The following is an 18,956-nucleotide window of genomic DNA, read 5'->3' as shown; positions in this document are numbered from 1 at the left end:
CATCATAAAATACATCTTTCTTTTCTTTCTTAACTGAGGGAAACTTTTTGTGTCATCTAAAATACGACCCACCTTCTTGAGTTCTCTCACAACAGAATTCCAGTGCAGGTGAAATGTTTAATTTTCTACTGCTTGGCTTGGGGTTTTTGTTTTTACTCAGGTTAGTGACAGTCAAAAAACAACAACCAGGTTAAGTATCACCTTTTCATTCTTCTACTTTTGGGTTTCCATTTTCATTGCTTTGACTTTCCCACTGAATAAGCTCTTATCAGCTGGCAGGAGCATCATGTAGACATTGGCCAGCAAATACAAGGTCTTCTATGCTTGCAAGTACATAACACAGTTTTTTTTTCCTCACTAGAGTTTTGAGATACTATTTTTCAAAGATTCCTCTGATAGTTTTTTAAGTTGTTCATTCCTTCTCCAGCCCCTGGCAACAGATGAACTTCAAAAAGGAACCTGCCAGTTCTCACTGAGACTGCATTTGTAACCAGCCACAAAATTCACATAGGACTTTTTCATTCATAAAGGAATGGTGGAACCCATGACAGAATGGTGGAATGCCCCCACCCCATCCCTCCCTCCCCTTATAAACTTGGTTGATCCGTGACGCTTGTAATTTGAGTCTGGCCTTTGCAACTGCTTAGATCACAGAGTCTCTAGTTCATAGACACAGTGGCATGAGGTAACTCAATTTATTTTGCACAGGTTGCATATTTCCACAGGAAACATTCTCGCAAAAGTTGGTTTGGGAAAAAAGAAAAGGGGAGGGGAAAGACATCAGTTTGTGCTTGGGGTTGCTTGGCCTCCCAGCTCTATGCCATGGTTTCTTTACCTGGCAACCTTCTGTCATTAAATGTGTGCATGTTGATCACTTCTTCTGTTTTCACAATAACAGGAGCCTGTGGTTTGTGTTTTAACCGACGCTGACACTTCAGAGACATCCTCAGCTCCTCTACCATGGCACTACAGAAGGACCTCTACAGGGGAAGTTTGAAAAACAATAAAATATGGGAAAGAAATTAAAAATTATTATTATTATCATCATCACCACCACCACCATTATTGATTTATTCATTAATACTTTAATAGCCCAACACAATTAAAATGTACAGAGTGCTTCATGACATCTTACCATATGAATAAGAGATAGAAAGAGAGAAAAGAAGAGAGGGGGGGAAAGTGCCTGCTATTCCCCCTTTCAGTTTACATAAACCAGACAATTTTTCTCATTTTTTTAAGCTGAACCTTGGACTACTCATGGCTTGGTAATATAGGCCTTTCAGGTTCGTGAACAACACAGTTGATGGACCACCCTGGAGATAATTGGCCATATTATCCAGATGTGGACAGTCTCTACTATAGCAGTGGGGCACATTTCACCCTCCAGATGTTGCTGAACAACAGCTCCCATCAGGCTGAACAAGCATGGCCAATGATAATCGGAGATGTCATTCAGCAACATCTGGAGAGCAACAGGTTCCCCACCCCTGCAGTACTAGCACAATATTGTCAATCCGCAAAAGTTTGCTGTGCTTCTGTCAGAATCTCATAACAAAACTGCCATCTTTTAAATATACATCTCATACAATGAAACAGATGTCAAGCTGTTCTGGCTTTCTGAAAACACTTTCTTCTCCAAGTAAGGTCTAATGATGCACCTTACATTAAAAAAAAAGTTTCTGCCTGAATAGATAATTCACACATGTATTTATTTCACTTGATGACTTAAATGATGTGATGACTGAATGAATCACAGCTGGATATGTGAAATGCCTTTATCAAAAATATTGCATTTGAAATGAACAAGTGATCTTTATGTGTTTTTTCCCTTCAGTGATAGCAACTCATCAACTGATATTACAAGAATCTTCAAGTAATGAACAATCAGGTCTGAACTCAAAGTGAGCCTGATGGTTTAAATAACCAAATTTGCTCTTTGACAAATGCCTTCAAATTATGTTGTTTTATGTTTTCAAAATAACATCTATTTAAAAATAAACTGATTAAAAATAGTTTCTAAGCCACAGTGTTAATTTCATATCAAGTGGTGTTGAGTTAAATTAATGGAAACAATAGTAATGAGAAATTACAGTCAAACATCAGTGCAATGGTCATCATTAATTAGACGCTCCTATATTAAACAGTTCATATCTGGTGTCAACTATCAGAAGCCATATTGCAGAGTGGTATGAATATCTTTCCCCTATTTTGGCATCCCAACTACTGACTAGAATCATAGAATTGTAGAGTTGGAAGGGGCCTATAAGGCCATCAAGTCTAACCCGCTGCTCAGTGCAGGAATCCAAATAAAGCATTCCCAACAGATGGCTGTCCAGCTGTCACTTGAATGCCTCCAGTGTCAGAGAGCCCACTACCTCTCTAGGTAATTGGTTCCATTGTCGTATGGCTCTAACAGGAAGTTTTTCCTGATGTTCAGCCAAAATCTGGCTTCCTACAATTTGAGCCCATTATTCCATGTCCTGCACTCTGGGACTTTGACTAAAATGACATGAGCTAATTCGATTCTCTCTGAGGATCACTTCACACATTACCCATAGCTATATCTGAGATTTGCCACTGAGCATACACGCAGCCAATCACAGCTCCTGACAAGCAAGCTGAAAAATGTATGTGCACAAGCATGTGTTTTACACAGTCATACTTTATGTTTTCAGGTGCACACAACTTAGAATATCTTAGGAATGCATCCAAAAAACAGTAATGCCTGAATTGGTCCCTTGGATTGGGATTGAAGGAAATGAACCTCTATGCTCTCATAATTCGTTTAAACCCATTGTCAAAAAAGTAAGTTTATAATATAGTGGCAGTGAAGAATCTTATTTGTAACTTTGGAGCTGTGGAAAAACAACAACAACAACCAACAAACCCTCCCACTTTTTCACAATCATTCTTCATCAATTAATGAGAAAATTTATTCTAAAATTATCAAAGGGAGGGAATTTTGGGTGAAATTGTCATAGGTGGGGTGCAGGTAGTTTTGTTATACGAACTTTACTTTTGAAGTGGCCAGGGGGTGATTGCAAGAGTCCTTCCTTTCATTCTACAGATCAACTCACTGGCAGTACATGCCCACATATCCCAAAACCCCTATGAAGCCCTTGGATGGGCTTTCCAGCAAGCCCATGAATATGGGGGAAGAGTTACTTACTGTGTTCATGATAATTGCTTTTTGGTTTTGTTTTAAAGTAGCCTTTTTACTTTTAAAGAAATCAGTACAGAAAAAGATGGGCCTTCCTTAAAATGAAAATGATGAATACACCAATCTCAAGCACTCTGTAGCCACAGGCCTCCTAGCCTCCGCTGTTACACTTACAATCCAGTGGAAGATGCCATGAGGTAACACCTTCCATGGGGTTTTTTGAAAAAGAAGAAAGTGCAGGCAGCTTAGCAGGCAGAAGAGCACTGGAGAAATGATCAGCGGGACGAAAGTTGCACACATGCACCTCAACTACCTCATAATAAGGTCATCTCTGCAGCCACCAAAACAATAAAGAAAATTTGAAGTGTCCTGTGAATGAGGCAGTAAAATGGAAGCCTCTTTCATGGAGGAACAACACTTTTGAGATATTGGAGGACAGGTTTCAGCACAGCACTATTTTACTCTGTTCAAACAAAAGAGCTCGGGGGGGGGGAAGTGAACCTGAGCACTATTAATGTCTTCACCTAAGGGCAGATTGTAAAGTTAAAGATAGCCCTATTCTGTGCCCTTTTCTATCATCAACCCAGCCTAGGAGGCTACTAAGGGCAAGCTATGTATAATAATAAACCATAACAGCTGTTAGCCTTTCTCTTAACTGGACTCCAGTTGAGTATGATGAATGGCAGGCCATCAGACAACAATATTCAGTGTGACCTCATTTTTGCCTAGCCTCAGGGCTTCTGCCCTGTTTTGTACATAGGCAGCTCTACAGAGATCATGGCACACCCACTACCTCCTGGTGCTTGATTATTTCTGAATGAAGTCAGAGGAGAAAAAGCCAGCATTTGAAAATGATATATAAGACAAAATAAAGAGAATTGGAATCTTGCATAAGGCTTTGGTTTTCATAGCTGAAACAGTAAAACACGGCAGAATTAAGGAGGCAGGGAAAAATATAACTAGTCTATTGTCTCCAATTTACAATTGAAAACACAATTTCAAAACAAACCCAGGAAGATTCAACATGTTAAGAGGGCCAACACGCATGTACAGGTATTTCTGCTTTTGTACTTTTATCCATTCTAATTGATAGTGGCCACAGTGTATGATCCATTATGCATACTTAATTCAGGCAATGGGAAAATATAAAGAGCACATAACACTAGCCAGTGGTCCATCAAGCCCCAGCTGGTAATACTTTTAGTGATCCTAGTTACTCAGTACAAACAAGATGGGACTAATGCTGAAATAAATCTACACGTAAGTTCTGTGTAGTTCAGTTTACCTGACATGATTACACTGAGCATTTTCCCCAAAGCTCCTCATCTTTATTTGACTTGCACTGGTTGATGAGGGGAAATGCTCAGCCATATTGACATGAAGACAAAAAGTAAGCTGAGTTGCATGCTATGGGGCTAGGAAGACTTAACCCGAGACTGCCATATTTAACAGTCACAGTGTGGTTTTATTTGTTTTGTATGATGCAGTTCTACCCTTAGACAGATATTTACCCCAGCTCTGGAATTCATTTTACTTGAAACCTTTTTCACTTAGGGAATGCATATATTGATACTTGATAGAGACCCTGAGGAGGGTGGCATTCGAGGGGATGATGGGAGATCAGGATGGCTGGGCACTGAATCAGATTGGGAATGTAGTAGAGGCATGGCATTGTTTAATCAGAAAAGGTGGGGTGGCAATGTGTACCTGGCTTCTTGATGCCAAACATTGCTGCCACTTATCAAGAGGGAGAGGGGTGAGATGTGGAGAGGTGTGGTAGGGTGTAATGTTAAATGCCTAGCCCCTTGCCAAGCACAAGACCAATCAAATTTGGAATTTCAAAAGGCAATGAACACTGCGGCTAGTGAAGAAATTAAAGGTTTATTAGAGCAGCATTTGCAAACAGCTAAAATGAAACTAAATAGCTAGACGTTTCTGCCTCCCTCCCCTGTCTTATGCTCTTCACTGGCTGGAAACCTCCCAACAGCCCACTGGGGATTCTTGCCTGGGAGAGGTTCAGTCTTCTTGATGTTGTTTCTTGATGATACTTCGAGGCTATGTCAGCCCCTGGAGGCTTGATCTTTCCTGATGCTATCTTGGGGCTTCTTCAGCCCCTGGAGGCTTAATCTCCCTGATCTAGGGGTCCTGTATTTATCCCCAAAAAATCCCCTGGGAGGGGCACCTTACACCTATTAGATCATTATCTTCTCATCAGCGAGGTAGCTGGTTTAATCTTCAGGTGATCTCTCCTGATTCTGCACATGGTACAGCTTTGGCTGGAGAACACAGATGCACCCCCCAACTCAATGGCTTGTTTTGACTATAAGGCTACTTGTTTACATTAGCCAAGTGAGAACATTTGTAAGCCAATCCCTTCAAAGCTTGAGAAAGCCATAAACAATCCCACATGACAGAGCAGAAGCGTGGGACAAGCTGAATTGTTTTGGTTAGCTGAATAACTTTTCCCAAAGGCTCTTTCACAGACAGAATTAAGCATTTCTGAACAGAGGGCCTGCATTTTGAACTCTCCAGATTCCAATACAGTGGAATCCAATACAGTTACAGTGTGCAGAACCAATTAGCACCCCCATAAATCAGGGGTTGGGGCAATAATCAGGGGACAGAAGCCATTCACATGCCATTTCTACACCTCAATTGCATCTAGATTTCTTACGGTGATTGGCAATACATAGGGGCATGTCAGCAGAGTCAATCCAGTGCTCCTGCATCCAGAAGCCAGGTATGCAACACTGCCCTGCCTTCAGCAGTGTGGAAGTTCTGTAGATCACAGCAACCCCTCTCCCCGTCCCTGCAGCCTATGCTGGTGTTTCACTAAGTGTCCAGGTGGGCAAAGCTGGGTCATATCAACTCCTCACAGCTCACCCCCTCCCAGAGCTTGGAAAAGTTACTTTTTTTGAACTACATCTCCCATCAGCCTAATCCAGTGGCCATGCTGGCTGAGGCTGATGGGAGCTGTAGTTCAAAAAAGTAACTTTTCCAAGCTCTGCCCCCACCCAAGTCTCGGTAATGCACACCAAATTGGCACCCTCATCCATGATCAAATCATGGATAAGTGTGGTCTTATTGTGTACTGATCTGGCATTAAACAACAGTGCACACAGGCCAGTGGGCACAGCAGATGAGCAATGAGGAATCCATCCATGGGAGGAGTGGGAGCGAGGAACAAGGCATAAATAGCCTTGCCCTCATCTTCTATGGTAGCTCACCACCTCTCCATGGCTATACCTCCCTCTACCCATGATCACTGAAATTGGGGTGGCATCAACCATGTCCCTCCTTACTAAGACTCCTCCTAAACACCTGATATGGACACAACAAGAGCCCACCAACAAAACCTACTTGAACCAGTTATCCTAGAAGGCCTCTGAGAAAATTGGGAACAGTCAGACCCACTCAATATCTTTCACACAGGGAACATCTACCCCCCGTCTCACATCTGGGGAGGGCCAGCCAGTTGCAGACTCTCACTCTGAAGGCACCTATCATTTCTCCTATCATTCAGTTCACTGCACAGGCTCTCACCTGCGCAGGAACTACATATGTGTGCCCTCCCCATTACCAATCTCCTCTAGATTGGGAAAAAATAGAAGGGGTAGCACCCTCACCCACAGGACTCCCTAAGGGACTCCCCAAAGGGATTGCTCCCTTTGGTGTCACTCCTTCAGTGGCAACCCTGCCAGAGGCAGACCTATTACTCAAGGGCAGCTGGGCTTTTATGCCCCTTTACCCAGCCAGGAGCTGATGCAAGAGGCTGCAAGATTACCAGCCTCTCTCTGGAGTCAGAGTCAGGGTTAGGCAGGGGGTTCCAGTTGTTGCAGCGTTTACCAGGGACCTCAGCAGTCTCGAGAGACAGCAACCCATAGGAGTGAGGAAGCAAGCACCCAGATGATCACATACTCACTCTCAGGGCAGGTCTTCTCTAGTCCCCAGTGCTGCAACATTTGGCATATGCACATAGCCCAATATATCCTGTTTTCAAAAACAATTCTGAAATGGAGACATTTGTATATATTTACTTTCAAACGAGTACACAACCTACCACCAAGCCCACTGAAGTCCAAGAAGACACAGACCACTAGAAAAGCCTGGAAGTGAAAAATGTGGGTATAAAGTTTAACCCACAATAGAGCAGCATGCCAGCCCAGAACATGCCAAGCCACATGTGGGAGGGAATGTTTCGTGAGGCAGGCACAAGATACATCCCTCCTTTAGCAACAGGAATAAAACAGCCAAGAAAGGTGTGAAAATTGGTCACAACTTGAAAGTTGGCATGGCAGTTGAACAAAGGTCTGCTTTTATTCCAGCAGCCCATGATGAGGGAATGCTGAGTCAGCCCATCAAGCCGTTAGGGCCAGCAAGCAGTTGGGAAACACCCTTGGGAGTTGGTCAATGTTTGACCAAGGCAAGGTGTCCATCCATCTGCCTTGATCCTGCTGGCCAACCAGTACGTGTGTGTGTGTGCTTGTGAGCTGGATGAGGCCTGGCCCTCCTGAGCTAGGGATGCGGGCAGCAAGTACCCCACTAGACCTTTATGGGGGTCTCCCTTATATATGACCATGCCCAATGCCATTTCCACCTTGTGACAAAAGCAAATGAATGCCTAACAATTGCACAGCACAGCAACCACTAATAGGCAAAGAAAACCTACTCAATCTAGAGCCAATATGATTGAGAGGAAAGTGGTACTTATATCCTATATTGTATTTTATGATATTACCATTTGAATTCTATGAAATGCAAATTGTAATACAATAAAATACAATATAAGAATTAAAGAAGCAATCAAAATACAATTAAAATTATACAACATCAAGCACAGCAGATTACAATTGTTAAAACAGACAGAAAAACCATTACGTGGTCCACCAACACCATCAGCAATTTTCAAGTGGTCAATGCGGGGAAATGTTTGGGAACCACTGTTACCAAATACAGACACCCCAAAACAGTGGCTATGGCATGCAGCCAGGCAGTTTCATGAACATACATAACTCTATTCGAATTGAAACACAACTCTATTCAAGTGCTCCATCCTCCTTTTCCCATTGCTTTCAATGGCACAGAACATTCTGTGCACAGTGGGATCTGCATAGTGCTTCCTCTAACATTTTATTTATTTATTTATATATTGAATTTCCATCTTGCCTTTTCTCCAAATAGTTCAAGGTGGTTTCTCCTCATGGAAGAAAATGACACAAGACCGCTTTCCATCAGAGCACTGGAGTTTGGGATTGATTGTCAGTCGAGTCTATTGTTCTCAAATCAATTTCTTCAGAGCAGTTCTACAGTAACATGCCTGCAACCCTAACCCCACTTACCTGGGAGTAAGACCCATAGACTTGCTTCTGAATAAACATGATTAACATTGCACAGTAATAGGAATGTATATAATCATACAAAGTAGCTTTTGTGAAAATAGTTTATTTGTATAATTATATAAACGATAAAAAGCTCTCAATACTGATCCCTATTTCTCTTAGGGAGCAACTTTTTTTAGACAATGATCATTAAAGAGAAGCAGCTGGATTCTTAGGTAAATTGTATTTGCTGCCAATATTATCGTATGTTAACTTTTGATGATGGGGTGTTATCTAAAAAAGGTAAATTTTACCATCAATTGCAAGCCACAAACTGAAGGTTACAAAACAGATTCCGCATTTGATCTTACATTAACTGATTTTTCCTATTTACAGAATGAAATTTCATTTTTTTTAAAAAAAGCACCATTGTTAACATTCAGCACAGACATTAATAGAATAAGAAAATAATTTTTGAAATACTTTCTGAGTGAAGCAACATACAGTTTATTTTTTGAGAAGATGTCTAGCAATGTAATCAAATATTTGTTGACAATTTCAATTCGCCTTTCAAACTGCATTACTATTAGAATAATCTAAACGATTGGCAGGTGGACTATCAGAAATCCTTTTCTAGCTTGAGCTTTGTGGATATATACAATACTTTCTCCCATTTAGTCTTGATGAAATAACCTTTTGCCCTTTATTTACCTTCTATATTACATTTAGGTTACAAAAATATCAACCACTATTGATGTGTGCTATACAACCGCAACTGGCTTACTGAATGCTTCTAGAAAGTAACTGTTGCCTGGAAATCATTTAAGACCTAATCAGTTGGCAGATAACTAACATTCTTTGGCCATGAGCATGTTAAAATTGCTACAGTAAAATGGACCATTTATAATCAGCATAAAGGAGCTCACACTAAAGTTTTAATTAGCATTATCAATGCACGCCTTTGGCCTATGACATTCAGCTGGCCTAGCAGCTCCCTGTGTGCACACACATGTGCACGCACAATGAAAGTGGTTTCCCTCTGTCTGCAATTATTTAAAATCTCTTCACAGGCAACAGTAGTCATAACAAACATGTTTTCCATGGAAAAGGAAAAATCTGTGTAAAATCATGGGTGGTATTATACAGCCAGCGTGGATCCGCAATGTTAAATTGAAAATACCGCCATGCCATTCTGATGCTTCCCATAAGATCATTTCAAAACAAAACTTTACAAAACTTATAGTCCTGAATTCAGAAATGCTTGCTTAACAACCCTCTCAATTTTCATGGCAATACACAAAACAGTCAGAGACAATTGAGAGTTCAAAGTGTAAAAAGAGAGAAAACAACCCCAGAGCCCGTTCGGACTTTTTTCTGTCAGAGTTCTCATAATCTGTTGAAATTCATTAAAAATCAGCCATGTTCACAGAGTATGTGTAATCCTATTACTGCCCTTGCCCCATACTCTGACCTTCATCTGTTGCAGTTTAAAAGTTAAAAAAATGCCTGGCTGATTTCAAATTAATTTAAGAAATTTAGATTTGAACTCAATGATAAGGCCGGGCATGCTCAGTAGAAACCAAATGTCAGTTTTCTAAAAGCCAGACTCACAGCTGCTAGGATTGGCTAATCAGGGGGCCACATCCACACCAGACCTATATGTCACTTTAGACAGTCATGGCTTCCTCCAAAGAATTCTGGGAAGTGTAGTTTGTGAAGGGTGCTGAGAGGAGACTTTTATTCCCCTGACAGAGCTCCAGTGGCCAGATTTGTTTAACAGTCAGTCGCGCTGACTGAAGCTCTGTGAGAGGAACAGGGAATCTCCTAACAACTCTCAGCACCCTTCACTAGACTTTCCCCTAATGTATGCATTTTTGTAAACATTGTTTGGTTGGAGAACTGCATCACAAAATTTAAATAAGTGCAAATTTTGAAGGATGGCTGTGTTTTGGTTCTCATATCATTTGAGAAAGTATGAATTTTACAGATTCAGCTTGAAATGTAAACTGAATCAAAATTTTCACCATTGCTAGCATCTGTCATGACTGGTGGAGGTTCATAAGTTAGCAAGATTGTGCTTACTGATGGGGGATTTAATACTCCTCAAACGTATCTATCATGTAATTCCCTTCCCCTTGGTTCATATTGGTTCTATAACCCTTGAGTCCATGTCCTTACTTTCAATCCAGCTAAGAGGATTAGAAGCTAATATAGATTTGGTGTCAAGATTTCTCAGTTTTCCATCCTTTTACAATGTACTTAAGGTGGCGCCCAATGAACTGGAAGCAGTCTCTGCTTGTGTTACTGTTGTGTGCACGTGGACCTTCTGGAAAACATAGTCTTCCCTATTCACTGCAATTCGGGATGGTAGGATCTCAACTTCAGTTCTCTCAATTTCTCATTTTTTCAATATGAAATTCAGTTCTCCACAGTTCTGTAGCAATTCGCTATTTTAAAAATCTAATGAGATTTTTTCAGCATTTTGGTGCAAGTTCCTCCTAATCAACATATTTTTTGTTTGCAGTTTTGATCAATGTGCACACTTTTGCAAGCAATTTCTCCTAATATAGTGCATTCTTGTTATTTTCATTAACATATTCACTTTTATTCAGACTTTTACCTGATATATCAATTTTTGTAAACATTGTTGGAGAACTGCATTGCAAAATTCAGGAAGTCAGGTCTCCTGCTCCCCTGGTGCATTCACTATAGCTGCCCAAATTCCCTGCTTTTTAAAGTTTGATAAAAATATCTGTTAGCCATAGGTATGTTCTTAAACAACAAGGTTTTTTGCTTATTAGTGAATTTGAAGTAAACTAAATTTCTCTTCCACTCCCAACTGCAATATCATGATAGTTCTGTACACTCAGCAAAAATGTTATAATATTAACTCAAGTGTCAGAGACAGCTGAGACATAGATTTTGTCTCTTGCACTAAGTGAATGGAGAAGTGACTACTTGCACAACGACTGTATGTATATCTGATCTCCTGCACATTCAAAGAGTTCCTTGATGGGTTAATAGTTGAAAATGTGAGTCTGCTTATGAACATGTATGAATCATCAAGTTTAACAATATCTCTCTGTGTGTGTGAGAGAGAGAGAGGTTATACTATATACTTATTGCCGAGGGGGCATGACTGAGCTCATCCAGGGTGTTCTCAACACATCTTTGCAGGAGAGAGTGGTCCCAGCCACTCTGAAAGAGGCAATGATCTGACCATTCCTGAAAAACCCCACCCTGGCCCCAATGGTTTGTGACAACACCCGGTAATAAATACCTTCTTTATAGGAAAGTGATTGAGAGGGTTGTGTCGCAGCAATTGCAAGTACTCTTGGATGAAACAGATCATCTTGACCCATTCCAGTCTGGGTTCAGCCATTGTTATGGGACTGAATTGACTTTGGTTGCCCTGATGGATGATCTTTATCAGGGCAGGGGGAGAGTGACCCTGTTATTTTTACTTCATCTCTCAGCAGCTTTTGTACTATTGACCATAGTATCCTCTAAGCCAATTTGGTGAGGTGGGTATTCGAGGCACTGTTTTACAATGGTACTTCCAGAGAATAGCATTGGGTGATTGCCTTTCAGCCCCCTGGCAGTTGTGCTGTGGAGTGCTGCAGGGTACCATCTTGTCCCCAACCTATATGAAGCCTTTGGGAGTAGTCATCAAGAGATCTGGGACAGGTGTCAGCAGTATGCTGATGATACCCAGCTCTATTTCTCTGTAACACCTGAATTGGGAGAGGCTGTGCAAGCCCTGGGCCAGTGCATGGACTATGTAGTGGGCTGGATGAGGGCCAGTAAACTGAGTCTGAATCCTAACGAGAAGGAGGCACTGTAGGTTGGTGATTTGGATAATTGGTCAACTGCCTGCTTTGGATGGGATTGTACTCCTTCTGAAAGAGCAGGTCCGTAGTCTGGGGTTGTTCCTGGATCCATCTTTGTTGCTAGAGGGGACCTCAGTGGCTAGGAGTGCCTTTTACTAGCTTCAGCTGGTAAGACAGCTGCAGCCATTTCATGACCGGGAGAGCCTGACCACTGTTGTCCACACACTGGTAATGTCCAGGCTGGATTGCTGTAATGCGCTCTATGTGGGGCTGCCCTTGAGGTTGGTCTGGAAATTGCAGCTGGTGCCAAATGTGGCAGCAAGACTGCTCACTGGGACAGGTATCGGCAACGTATCACCTCGCTACTGAAAGAATTGCACTGGCTGCCCATGTGCTACCGGGCCAAGTTCAAGGTTCTAGTTTTGGTGTACAAAGCCCTATACAGCTTGGGACCAGGATACATGAAAGACCGTCTTACCCCTTATATACTTAGTTGATCACTGCGCTATGCAGGTGAGGGATTCCTGCAGATACCATCTTAACAGGAAATGGACCTTTAGTGTGGCAGCACCTACCCTTTGGAATTCCTTCCCCTTAAATATTAGACAGGCACCATCTCTGTTATGTTTTCGGCACCTACTGAAGACCTTCCTCTTTCAACAAGCCTTTTAAGTAGAGACCTTATCCCAGTCTGCATCTGTTTTGAAATTGCTTTTTGAGATGTTTTTAAGCTTTTTAAAAAATATGTCTTTAAAGATATTTTGTTTTAATATATCTTAAAGTCTGTTTTTAAGATGTTTTAGAGTGTTTTTAGTGTTTTGTTTGCCATCCTGTGCTCCTTCTTGGAGGAAGGGTGGCATATACTACTAATAATACTAATAATAACCCTATTCATGTTTCCCTGCCTTATCATTATTAGTTATATCTATGCATTTTGTTGCATATTATAGTCTTTGTTTTTCAACACCCACAAAGAAAATTAATAGAACACTCATCTATGTTTTGCCTAGTAGAAGATACCACCTGTAAAGGGGGGCAGGGAGGACATTTAGAAAGGCACATCATGTTTTTTCCTCTCCCTTTAATTCTGAATTTGTCTGCTATCATTTTTTTCTGGTTTTTTTTTTTACAGAAACATATTCCAATTGTTTGCTCTGTTTAACATCTGCCTCTTCTTTACTTTGATGGAGTTCACACAAAATTGACTGTCAAAATCTAGCATGAATCTACAGGATTTGCTCAGAAGTTCATTACCTCCAGCCTTGCATGTCAGATATTATTTGAAGCCTTGTTAAAAGTTCTTAGCACAGTAATGGCAGTAATCCTGCAGCTTATATCTGATGTTATGGGTCAATGTTCTAACATCTACCAGGATATGTCAATCAAAGTGCTTTTCATCTTCCTTTTAAAAAAATGTTGGCTGGTATTGGATGCACAGTCCTGCCCTTAGCCTTCTTTCTAATCAGCTTCTAGTTCCCCAATACCATTTCCCCAAGGCTATTTAATAGTGACAGGTAGTTAGGAGCTGTCAGTCTAGACCTTTAAACCCAAAGGCAGAAATGTAGATCCTAGGGCAATGTTTAAATAGGAGACGTACTATTTCTGATGTGAAAATGAAGCATGGAATGTAAGAAAAAACGTAGGAGGAGGGTGTGGCAAAGATTAATTTTGTTGTATGTGAGATTTTGGAGGTTTGATAACTGCCATATCTGTATCAGCTGCATTCATGTTTTAGCATGCTGATGCACATTTTCGTAATGTCAAATGTTTTCACAGCCCCTTAGCGTTCTACCGAAAGTGACACATGGTAGAGAATTTTCCAATTGTGGGAATTAGAAGCCCCGAAAGAGCATATTTGAGAAAAGAAGATTGCTTGTTTAGATGGACCAACCCCAAATTTCAAAACAATCAAAGACACAATTTTCTATTCCAACTCTTAACAATAAACCAAACCATTTTCACAAGATATGGGCTGATTCTCTTTTGGGTATTTCAAAAATTATACGGCTAGTTTCACTTAAGATCCTGCCCTCTCTTCAAGTTCAACTGCATAGTGAGACAAAATAACTGACTGGCTGAATCCTCCATATATTCCATATACTGCTAAGGGAAGATAACAACAACAAAAATAGTTTTCCTACAGCAGTGTCGAGATGTTCAAGCCTATAGATGGTTGGCAAACTGTGAAGATGCAGAAATCTTTACCAAGAAGATATAAAGGGCAACTGATTCCTGGCTAGTTCAGAGAACTTTCTAGTTGAATGCGATTATAAATTATTGGCTCAGAACCTTCAGGGACATACTCTAATCTATCATAGGATAATGCAGATTGTTTGAGGACCCTTCTTCCTACATATTGCCAGTGTTTTTCAGGGGAGAATAAGGTACCACATTCCCTCCGCTGGTAGATACTGGACCACTGCCTAGAAATCTATTTATGTGGTCAGCTGGTTTCCCATCTCTGCCTTTCTTTTACTAAAAGTGCTGCATGTGAGGAGGAAAGTTGTGGGGAGGAAACTTTGGAGATATATGACGTCTTCTGATGTCAACATTAGGCTACATGGCGACTAAATTGGTGTCACTGGTAGATAAGATCCTCCTACTGACTGATGCACAAGGGTTTGTCACTGATGGATAACTTTTGATCAACTGAAGACCTTTGAGTTTTGCTGACTCACCTGTAGATCTAGGTTGGGGTTGGTGGGACTGCACTTGTGTGGTTCCATTCTTCCCTCTCAGAGAGATCTCAGAGGATGATATTGGGCAATTGCTCATCTGCCCCGTGGGCTCTCTTTCATGCGGGATTCCACAAGGTTTCATTCTGTCATCTCTTCTTTCAACATGTATGTGAGGCCACTGGGGGAAGATAATGAAACAGTTTGGGCTGTGGTGCATCAGTGGGTAGAAGACACACAGCCCATCTCTTTTCTCTCTTTCTCTCTCTTGACAAAGCAGGGTGGTGAGGACACTAATACTTCCAGGGCCATACATGATGGTCAATCCAGAAAAATTGAGATTAGATTGAACAAGCAAAAGACGATGTGGTGGTTATGGCAGTTATCCTAATTTTTGTAGGTTTTGCATTAAACTTTTTTTTTTTTGCATTGAGATTTTTGCATTGAGATTGCATTCCTGAAGTTCTTCGATATTCCCGAGTATGCTCCTGGTTGCATTTATGACTGGTAGTGTATTTCTTCATAAAAAAGTGGCAAGGTCTTTCCTATTCCACAAGGACAACAATAAAGCCATTATGAAAATATAGCTAGATGCATGCGGTGGCAGATTAATAAATACTGGACAGTGCAAAAACAATTGTATGTCTGTTTCAAGGTGTAAATCTATGAAAAAGATTCCAGGTCACACAATGGGTCAAGTTCTATTCCCATCTAAATCAAGACTGAGAGAATCTGATATAAGCCTGTAAATATTAAAACCTTCTGAATACTTTAAGGATATGAAGTTTGACAATTTTCAGTGCTAGTACCGAATTCATTCTTGCTAATTTTGGGGAGCAATTTTGAGAATTGTATAGAACTATATGGAATGTATTGGATAGAAGTACTTTCTTTTGAAATGCTAGGCTGCAATATGCTGAGAAAAGTAAAAACAATAATGTAAAAACTGTTCTTGGGGAAATTTTACTTTAAAGAAGCTTTTCTACATGACTTAGCTCTGCATAAGCAGCAACACCCTATTCACTTCAGTGGAGAGGTGACTGTATATGTACATAACTTTTAAATGCTTGGATCTTTCTGTAACATTAATGTGAATAGAGAAACATATATTGTATTAGGGCTCAAAACACCTATGCCACCTGCAAAATATTAGGGCTCAAAGTACATATGCCACCTGCCACAGCATATATCAGCAATGTATTTGTAAGTGCTAAATTGCAATGTTGTATTTGGAATAAATGTGGATCAATATTTCCTTAATCCTTGAAGGTTTTTGCCCATATATATTACAGAATGGGTTGACATCACACAATGAAGCTTTATAGAATCTGTCCTATTGGTGTGTTGAGAATGACTCTTTATCAAACATGCCTTTTAAAACAGTGTAAACCACTGCATGCTTTTCAGTTCAGTTCACCATCAGGAAAAAAAGGAACTGGGTGAAGGAATAGCTGCAGATGTACTATTGTATGCACAGGAGTACCACTATCCTATGCTTTTAAGTTCACTTGTGGTACTTTTGCCAAATAGATCGGAGTAAGACAATGTGGCACTCATTTCTGTTCTCAGAGCAACTTTTTCTTTGCAGCCACAATGAATGTAGTCACATCTGAGACAGAAGACAGTACATAAAGATGAAGTGAGTTCCCAGCAGGTTTAAAAGAATACAATTTGGTTTATTTATTAGATACGAGAGCATGCAGTTAGTTCAGCACCGATAGTTACCCTGGGAACAATAACAATATTTGGCATTTATATAGCTCAAAACCCTTCACGTACCATATCTTAAAAGATCGAACAGAACCATCATGTTACAGATGGAAGAAATAGAACCTTGCCTAAGGTCAATGAGTTAATGACTGAGTATCTGTGATTTGGAAGACTTCATGCTCTTCACAATGTTCATACATAATTTGTGCAGATTTTCTGAAGAACGATATAAAACAATTATTCTTATTCAGAAGTTACTTCCTTGAAATATGAAATGCATAAGAATCAGACTTTGCAGCATTTTTTCTGGTCCATTCTTAAATATCTTTGCAGTAATGAGGGCTAGAATCTCTCTGAAATCAAAAGCTGGAATTCCTGGAAATCCAGCATGAGATTGTTGGTCCACAAAGGTGTCTTGAGTCTGCATAGAAACTGCAGACCATGTAATTGCCACCATTGGTTGATCCAAATTTTGGTTTGGTTTTAGTGTTTTAATCCTGAAATACATTGTTTGTCAAGCCACTGATAATAGATTTTAAGGTGTGTTCTTTTCTTTGTAAATAAAAACCTCAAAATATGGACTGAAGCAAAATATTGTTAATTAAACTAATTTCAGTCTGCATGTTTAATGTTCTAACTGTACCTACAAACAAAAATAGCCAAAAACACTAATTAGAATGAAAATATAGAAATAAACACAAACAATTCTTAGGAGTATTAATATTTATATAATATTTTACATTGTCTACTGTACATAAGAGGTTAAATACTGTATATAATGTTAAAAATGAGGAAATTAGACTTATAAACATAATTTTCATAAACAAACTGGCTGCTATACATGTATTCTGTTTTCCAACTTTTGAAATAGGGGAATTTCCAATAGTTTGCAGTATGGCATGGGATGTGAATATACAGGGATAATGTTCTACTGGGCATGAGAAATCTCCCAGGTGATCTAAGGCCCCATACCTTGCAGCCTAGTCTTTCTAATGAAAAAACAAAATGGTAGGAAGAACGCTGGGCCACATAGCTGAAGGAAACAGCTTGAATAGTGCAACTCCTCAAATTCAGCACATAAGACATAAGCCAAAGGCCCATCTAGTCCAGCATCTTGTTCTCACAGTGGCCAGCCAGATGCCTACGGAAAGCCCACAAGCAGGACTTGAATGCAATGGCGCTCTTCCAACTTATGATTTCCAGAAATTCTTATTCAGAGGCACACTGCCTCCAATAGTGGAGGTGGTAGAACATAGCCATCATGGCTAGTAGCCACAGACAGCCTTATCCTTTGTGAATTTGTCAAATCCTCTTTGAAAGCCATCCAAGTTAGTGGCCATCACTACATCTTGTGGGAGCAAATTCCATAGTGTAATTATACATGCTGTGTGAAGATGCTCTTCCTTTTGGCTGTTCTAAATCTTCTAAAAGTCAGCTTCATTTGATTTCCCTGAGATCTAGTATTATGAAAGATATCCACTTCATTCATACCATGCATAAGTTTATACACTTCTATCATGACTCACCTTTTTTCTAAACTGAAAAATCTCACCACAAGCGAGTTGTTCCATCCCATTTAGGTTGCCTTTTACAAGCTTTTTACAAACCTACAATATCCTTTTTGATATGAAGTGACCAGAACTGTACACAGTACGCCAAGTGTGGTCACACCATAGATTTGTATTATGATATTGGCAGTTTTATTTTCAGTGCCATTCCTTATGATCTCTCGCATGGAATTCACCTTTTATTTCCACAGCTGCCACACACTGCATCGACATCTTCAATGTGGTAGCTACTAGGACCCCAATGTCTTGTTCCTGGTTAGTCACCAGCAGATCAGACCCCATGAGCGTATATGTGAAATGAGGATTTTTTGCTCCAATATACATCACTTTACATCTGCTTATATTGAATCGCATTTTTTTACTGCCTATTCACTCAGTTTCGAGAGGTCTTTTTGTCATAATATTTTTGTTGTTTAACTACCCCGAACAATTTGATATCATCAACAAACTTGATTACCTCACTGCTTACCCATTTCTAGATCACTTATGAACAAGTTAAAAAGCACAGGTCCCAACACTGATCCTTGGGGGAGTCCACTTTCTACATCCCTCCACAGGGAGAACTGGCCATTTATTCCTACTCTCTGCTTCAGGTTTCTTAACCTGTTAATGATCAATCAGAGGATTTCTCTTCTTACTCTATAACTACTAAGGTATCTCAGGAGTCTTTGATGAAGTACTTTGTCAAAAGT

The 18,956-nt window shown here is 40.2% G+C and overlaps 1 protein-coding gene across 4 annotated transcripts in view; it reads right to left on the bottom strand.

Moving 5' to 3' along the window:
• Positions 1-590: 590 nt before the first annotated feature.
• GRIK2 (glutamate ionotropic receptor kainate type subunit 2) overlaps positions 591-18,956 on the bottom strand; it is a 614,747-nt gene continuing 596,381 nt past the window's right edge. For 3 of the 4 annotated variants that reach the window (XM_061623432.1, XM_061623436.1, XM_061623435.1), the window contains 2 exons: positions 14,990-15,167; positions 871-980 (listed from right to left, as the gene is read on the bottom strand). In XM_061623432.1, coding sequence (XP_061479416.1) covers positions 967-980; positions 14,990-15,167 — 192 coding nt within the window. In that variant the 3' untranslated portion in view covers positions 871-966. Of the gene's footprint in view, positions 981-14,989; positions 15,168-18,956 lie in introns of all 4 variants that reach the window. The other variant, XM_061623434.1, reaches the window with a different exon arrangement.

Source organism: Rhineura floridana, chromosome 4 (assembly GCF_030035675.1).
Source record: "Rhineura floridana isolate rRhiFlo1 chromosome 4, rRhiFlo1.hap2, whole genome shotgun sequence".
NCBI lineage: Eukaryota > Metazoa > Chordata > Lepidosauria > Squamata > Rhineuridae > Rhineura > Rhineura floridana.
Note: the sequence above shows the minus strand (reverse complement) of the source record. Positions and strands in the feature narration are given on the sequence as shown.